Source organism: Temnothorax curvispinosus, unplaced genomic scaffold (genome assembly GCF_003070985.1).
Source record: "Temnothorax curvispinosus isolate PA1 unplaced genomic scaffold, ASM307098v1 QBEX01004506.1, whole genome shotgun sequence".
Classification (NCBI taxonomy): domain Eukaryota; kingdom Metazoa; phylum Arthropoda; class Insecta; order Hymenoptera; family Formicidae; genus Temnothorax; species Temnothorax curvispinosus.
Window position 1 is genome coordinate 1 of NW_020214286.1, and position 7,737 is coordinate 7,737.

A 7,737-nucleotide genomic window follows, 5' to 3' on the forward strand; every position below is an offset into this window, starting at 1 on the left:
CGCAGAGTATAAACTAAACAGTCCTTTTTGAATCATTTCTATATCTTGGGTAGTTGCCCAGATATTTGCGATAAACGATAGGGAAGACTGTTTTTCCTCGCGCCAAGCCAGCGACACATGGCCTTGACCTACTTTCGACGAACAGCTGTACATTATTGATTTTTACTTTCTAAATTGACCTTGACCTAGATCACCGAGTCCGGGAATGCCGGCGCGCGGCGTGTGTGCGTGTATGCACGGCAACGTCTATCCGTAAAATTCATAGCTGTTTCGATGTTTTTGCTAACTGATTTTTAAAGGTATATTCTTTAAATAGCGAATGGCCTGCTTTCAAAGCAGCGTCGTTTACGCTGTCATAACTTCCTCCCTAATGTGAGATGTATTACTAATGATATTGCAATCACATTAGCGCTAATTACAATATTTTATGTCGTTTTTGAATAATGTTTATATCTGCAGTGGTTGCTGAAATATATGTATATAAGAATTTATTAATCATTGGCTAGCATTATGCAACAATATTCTGAGACTTTTTATCGTTTAATCTTGTTCGAGGGATCATGTTAAAGGGCACATAACAATGTTAACGTAACGTCATTTTTTAAGAATTCTTTAAAATTCGTATGTTGATTTAGGAAACGTTTTTATTGTGATTTATTTTTATTCAATAACGTTTTAAAACATTTTATTTTAAAATCTTTGAATTGCATATTGTTTATTGGCATAAAGGCATAAACAATGTACTATTAATATTTTTAATATATCTTAACCAAAAAAGATCCGACGGGTACGGTAATCACTGATAGGATATTATTACATACTCGTATATTAAATCAACATGACAGCAATTGTTCATACTGATCAAATAAATTTTGCAATATACGAAGATTCTCCTGATTATAAAATAGTACCTGCAATATTTAATTTGTTTATCAATTAATGAAACAAACTCTTTCCCTGAAACCACAAGGTATACTTCGTTGGATAAAACATTCATTACAATTGATTTTAATTTGTTATCATCTCATTTTTAATCTTACAATATACATGCATATATCGCTTATGCGTATGCGTGAATTATATATATATATATACATATATGTATCACATAAGCAAATGTTATTAATAAGTACATGTTAATTTAATGAACAATACATATTAGTATTAAATTATTTAATTATTATTAAATAATAATGAGAAATACATTATGCATTCGTTGAAAGATCATAAAAATTATGAAAAGAATGTTAAGTTATGAGAAAAGCGAGAATCTCGGGTTTGGAGTCGTCTGTAATTCCTCAGAAATCGCTCCTGTTACGCGGGAAGCATGATGAGCGAGGAAGTTGCAGGAGGTATTCGAACAGCGCGCAGCGGCAAAACGAGTTTTCAGTCGTTTGTAATTCCTCAGAAATCGCTCCTGTTACGCGGGAAGCATGATGAGCAAAGAGGTTGCAGTAAATATTCCAGCAGCGGCACGCCTACCCCTGATCTTACCCACTTATTACCCATCGCCATTGAAACGGCGCGCGGTGCGCCCAGCAGATCACGACGGCCAATCAGAGCGCTGGCGGGTATGCACAGAAGGGGCGGTAAGCTCCCACGCTCTGACCAATAGCAGCGCGACTACGAGGAGGCAATGTGGGGAGGCAAGACCCTCGCTTAGAATATCTACCGTCGACCTCCTCGCTCAACATGCTATGCTAATACTTTTGCCGATTTAAACGGAGTTTTCGACGCCGAGAATCGCCATTTTGTGCTCATCCTAATATGTATACTTTCAACCATTTTTATAACCTTTTGTGCATCTCTACGACACGTGATCAAATTCTTCTAGTCGTTTAATTTTAACCTAACGCTAAAATATGAAATTTCGTTTATTATTATTATATTTATTAATTATATTTGTTTAAATTATTACAATTAATTGACGCGCATGCGGCACGCAAAACGCTTCAACTCCATTTCCCACGTTGATCACGACTAAACCGTATAGTAAATTGAGAAAGCCCGTAATACGTGTGTTTTTCTCGGAACAGCAAGATATAACTTATATTACTTTGCAAAAAAATTTACAATTTATTTAATAGAGGTTAACAAGCTCGTGAAACAATTAGCGCTGTGTCAACGTACAATTTCTGAGATTGCTCATTTAGTATCGGGCGACGGCATATTCGTAGCTCCTTTTTCTCGTTGCCTAGCATTATGCAACAATATTCTAAAACTTTTTATCGTTTAATCTTGTTCGAGTGAGCACGCCTCACAATAAAGAACAGATAACAATGATAACACGAACGTATTTCTCGAGATTTCTTTAGTATCATTTGTCGCATTTTCGGCGCGCCGACTTTCTCGTTGAGCTAACTATACAAGCTCCTTTTTCTCGTTGCCTAGCATTATGCAACAACATTCTAAAACTTTTTATCGTTTAATCTTGTTCGAGAGAGCATGCCTCACATTAAAGAACAGATAACAATGATAACACGAACGTATTTCTCGAGATTTCTTTAGTATCATTTGTCGCATTTTCGGCGCGCCGACTTTCTCATTGAGCTAACTATACAAGCTCCTTTCTCTCGCTGCCTAGCATTATGCAACAACATTCTAAAACCTTTTATCGTTTAATCTTGCTCGAGAGAGCATGCCTCACATTAAAGGACAGATAACAATGATAAAATTAACGTATTTCTTGACATTAGTCCCGCATGGCAGTGTTGCTCGTCACTTTCGGAGCTTCTATCTTCCCGAGCACGCGCGACGAAACTCGTAGTTCCTTTTTTTTTTCGTTGGCTAGCATTATGCAAAGGCATTCTATAACTCTTTATCGTCTAATCTTGTTCGAGACAATATGCTTCGCATTAAAAGACACATAACAATGATAAGATAAATGTATTTCTCGAGATTTGTTTAAGTGTCGTTTGTCACATTTCGAAGCTTCGATTTTCTCGCCGAGCAAACAGCAACGGCATTCGTATAGCTCCTTTCTCTCGTTGACTATAGCATATTGTATACGAACAATTGCATTTTCATTCATTTGAAATATGTAATATCCTGTTAATGATTATCATCGGACTTAGCCAAAATACATGGAAAATATTAACATTTCCATGTTAGGGTTAATAAATGATATGCTTATCAAAGGTTTAGAAATAAAAAGTTTTGAAACGTTATATTATATACTGAATAAAGTTAATCGGCGAGAAGAACGGAGTTTCCTAAATCGGCGTACGGAATTAAACAATTGTTAAAAAGCGCCGTTATGTTTATATTGATATATTTTCTTTAAGGCAAAGCGTGCTATGTCGAATAAAATTAGACGAAAAAGAGTTTTAGATTATGTTGTGTCTATATGTATATACGCGCGTCTTTCTAGACCCTCGTCAGTCGCCAAGTTACGCGAAAAACATATTCAGCGAGGAGGTTGTCGTCGCTCCAAATACAAACGCCGCACGGACTGACGCGGTTGCCATGGAAATCAGAATGCCTGGCTGCAATAACGCGCTCTGATTGGTCAGTGCGGTTCTTATAGAAAGTCAAAATCACGTGGGCACCTGGCGCACACCTCCCCCCCGCACCAGCGTATCAGCACTATCAGCTGTTCAGTAATCTCCTTGCCCAACGTGCTCCCCGGATAAATTTGCGATTTTTCGAGAGTCTAGAAAGACTCATGTAGATCTATATTTCTGTATTTTCGTTACTGTCTATTAGTATGGTTCTCGAAAGATATGCTTTGTAACCTACTGTCCGAGTATGTGCTCCGACGACTTTTCAATTGCTCGTAAGATATTCGACGTGTATACACAGTGCGCACGGTGTTCAGTCCATACTCTCCACAGTGGTGCTCCAGTTATTTAGACTTCCGGGATAAGCTGTCATCAGATATCATCGAATTAAATATCGTCGAAATTGACATAAGTTTCAATGGCTCAGCAGCTGGCAAATTGCGTCTTCTGTAAAATTATTAGGGACGAGGAACCTGGTGAGAAAATTTACGAGGTATGGCAGTTAACCTCAAACGAATTTTTTGACAGCTAGATAAAGTACACACATATATACATACAAATTTTTAATTTAGATTAGCGAGCAAATGTTTCTAACATGCACAATATGTTTTTGCCGTCAGGATGAAGACCTTACGTGTATTAAAGATATTAATCCAGTATCCACGCATCATTATTTGATATTACCGAAAAAACATATACGTAACGCGAAAACACTTCAACCTGAAGACTCTGAACTTTGTAAGTATCCCAGGCTTATCTTTATTAACATATTTAAGTTGAATTTTATTAAATAATTGCATAATCTGCAATATTTTTTTATTACATCATCGAGTAGTAAAATGTTTATTAAATTATTTTATACATACCTTTGAAAATATATCTGAAAGATTGTCTTCTTTGTTTCTGTTAAAATTTTATGCATTCTAGTCTAACAATTGATTATTGATATTTCTATTATTCCCTGATTATATCTGAATACTTTCAGATGACAAGATCGTTGCTGCAGTAGACATTATCTCCAAGAAGATGAATCTTGATCCTGGGTCTACGCGAACAGGGTTTCATTGGCCGCCCTTTAATACCGTCGATCATTTACATTTACACGTTATTTCGCCAATAGAGAAAATGAACGCTGTGAGAAAGATGATGTTCAATCCCAATATGTTTTGGTTTGTGAGCGTAAGTATAGAGATTGTAGAACTTATTCGGTAAATACTGTAAGAGATAAATCTGCATTATACATATTATTATTCTTTTTTTTACAGACAGACTATGTGAAATCTCGCCTGGAAAACTGTAAACTGTAGGCCATTATTGTGATTTTATTTGTTAATCGTCTTCCTGGCAGCGCGATAAAAATCTTGTACAATATGTCAGCATTTGATGCGATTACGGGCTTAAGAACATTTATTACAAGATACGACAAAGAATTATATGTTTATTGAAAATTAAGTGAGATCGCATTACAATTTTATTTTTATATTAAATGTATATAAGCGTGCATATATCTCATTTGTTGTAATATCTGTTCTGGTATTTATTATATATCTGTTGTATCTTTAAAATATGTATATGCAGTTTTACGTAGATTGTTTTTATAAAAGAATTATAAATACAGTTGAATCTTTGAAAAAAAAAAATTTCTAATCATCTCTTTCCTCAGTTTCTTTTTCTTTAGCAATCTTGTTTTTCCAATAATTGCCATCTGGATAGGCGTACTCTGAGATGGTCTCTTCTTTAAGTTTAGTCGAGTATCCAGGACGCTCGGGCGGCATGTAATGCGCATTCCTAATGCGAACGGGATCCTCGAAGTGCTCGTGCTGCTGGTCCACGTATTCTATCATACGATTTTCAGTGGTCTGACTTAAGCAAACGTAGTCCCACATTTGGAGGTGCTGAACCATCTCGCACAAACCTACTCCACCGGCATGCGGACAAACTGGTACTGTAAATAAAAAAAAATTTTCCATTTCGCATTTTGTTTTCTTTTAAATAGAAATTGATTATTGATTCGTCATTCTGTTGTTTGAAAATGGAAAGATCAAGTCTATAGATTTAAATTATCGATGGTAAACTTATTACTTTTAGTTATGTATGCCATTAAGTACACAGCCAGGAGCTCGTTAATCCCGCCGATCCTCGCCGAATCGACCTGGCAATAGTTGATCGCGTGGTGTTTCAGGAACTGCTTGAACATAACGCGATTCGCGCACATCTCGCCGGTGGCCACTCCGATATTGTACGGCTTTAATTCTTTGAGAATCTGAGCGTGTCCGAAGACATCGTCGGGTGACGTCGGTTCCTCTATCCAGATGGGTTTAAACTTCCTCAGCTCCTTCATCCACTCGATCGCCTCGTTCACGTCCCACACCTGGTTCGCGTCCATCATCAATTTGTTCTCATCGCCTATCGCCTCGCGTATAATCTCGCACCTTTTAATGTCGTTCTGCAGATCCTGGCCCACTTTGATCTTGAACGCCGTGTAACCGGAGTCCAGAAAGCTCTTGCAAAGATCCTTGAGCTTGTCATCGCTGTAGCCCAGCCATCCGACTTGAGTGGTGTACGCGGGATATCCGTTCTTTTGCAGCTTATTTTTTTGTTCTTGCCTAAGTTTCATTTTTTCCTCAAGTATTTTTATCGCGATCTTCTCGTCCACTATGTCTTTACTGCATATAGAAATGCGTACACAGAATTGTGTCATGAGCGAGAATTTAACTCTGCACTTTGGTTTACAAAAAATTTCGGCTTACACGTATCTGAAGTCTATGACGGAAACGAGTTCCTCGGGTGACATGTCCGAAAGAAGCATCCAGACAGGTTTTTCCTCGACACGCGCCCACAAGTCCCACAATGCGTTTACAATAGCTGCTGTAGCTAGGTGTATCACACCTTTCTCCGGTCCGACCTAAAACATCGAAATTATATCCCGGTAATCGTCATATTTTAATTATTATGTCACTCTTCGTTATACGTTACCCATCGCAGTTGCGAGTCGCTCGTTAAACGTCTCCAAAAATTAGCAAAATCCTTGTAAATCCATTTTAGTTTCCGATTCAACACGATCTTGGCTAGAGCGTTACATGCTTGTACAACTACAAAAATTATTATTATTATTGGTATAGCGCGTATGTAACTGAGAAGTATCAATAATATATATTAATATATAAAATACCGATTTCAGTTCCTCTTCCCAAGGTAAACGTAAGACCATATCCTTCACATCCTTTTTTGTTTGTTTTAATTGTTACATACACGCAAGAGTAATCAGGATCGGTATGCTGTTATTATAAATGAAGATCAAATATAATCTTGAGAGTATACATATGTTAAACATGTAAATGAGCTTGACTAACATCATTTAAGAAAATTAATAATAATTAGTTTAACGTGCAATCTATAAAATGTTACCTTAATTAATATTTATTTACTATTAGATTCATTAATTGCTATTAATATTTATCTTAATAATTTATTATATTAACAAATTAGGTAATTTACATGTTATAAATGCATATGCTGATTTGCCAGAATGACATGCTCGCTAGCAGCGAGCATGTCTTTATGCAAATTATTTAATAAAGTGTACCATTGCATCGCTTCCATCACGATTTAACGATGTCGGAAACCTTATATCCTTCACATCGATAGTAGTAATTTTGGCCTTCATTCTTTTTTCCTTCTCAGCGGCGATACGTCTGGCTTCCATTTTCCTAAATTGCACCGAACACTTCTAAAACGACAATGACAACGAGAAACTGACTGGACGATATTCTTGAAGCGTTACGTCTCAAATATGTAAACATATTGCTTGCTTCTTATCGTCTTACGTAAATATTTGTGTCGCAAGTTTATCGCGTCGCGCGATATCAACAATATCTGCCTGAAGATAATTATGAAAATTATTTTCACAGAAAGATCTGTCCTGTACGTTGTTCCAAATATATAATATTAAATACGGACGTTAATTAATTTATTTAAACGTTAACGTGTAATATAATTTTCAAATGTTTCTCAACGAAAATATCTCGAAAGAGGCTATTATATTTTTCATCGCTCTTTCCAACGTTACATTTTGCCCAGTTCAGAGATTTTATTCGAAGCTAGTCTGACAACATCTGCCAGCTCAATTTAGGCAAGGAAAAAATAATAAGTACATAAATATGTGCTAGACTCGGCTAAACTAAAATTGCACCTTCTCTCTATTTGAATCTCCTGCAAAATGTCGTTTAAAAGGCGA

The 7,737-nt window shown here is 36.5% G+C and overlaps 2 protein-coding genes across 2 annotated transcripts; one reads left to right on the forward strand and one right to left on the reverse strand.

Annotated features, from left to right (window-relative positions):
* Positions 1 to 3,595: 3,595 nt before the first annotated feature.
* On the forward strand, positions 3,596 to 4,858 carry LOC112453547 (histidine triad nucleotide-binding protein 3-like). The gene is made up of 4 exons (XM_025014343.1): positions 3,596 to 3,993; positions 4,121 to 4,238; positions 4,486 to 4,679; positions 4,766 to 4,858. Exons 1-4 carry the CDS (start codon positions 3,919 to 3,921, stop codon positions 4,805 to 4,807), a joined length of 429 nt encoding a protein of 142 aa, XP_024870111.1. The 5' UTR covers positions 3,596 to 3,918; the 3' UTR covers positions 4,808 to 4,858.
* Positions 4,859 to 4,921: 63 nt separating this feature from the next.
* On the reverse strand, positions 4,922 to 7,262 carry LOC112453545 (mitochondrial enolase superfamily member 1-like). The gene is made up of 6 exons (XM_025014342.1): positions 7,087 to 7,262; positions 6,673 to 6,778; positions 6,477 to 6,592; positions 6,251 to 6,405; positions 5,583 to 6,166; positions 4,922 to 5,445 (listed from the first exon to the last, which is right to left on the reverse strand). The coding sequence occupies exons 1-6, from the start codon at positions 7,204 to 7,206 to the stop codon at positions 5,144 to 5,146; spliced, it is 1,383 nt and encodes a 460-aa protein (XP_024870110.1). The 5' UTR covers positions 7,207 to 7,262; the 3' UTR covers positions 4,922 to 5,143.
* Positions 7,263 to 7,737: the final 475 nt, after the last annotated feature.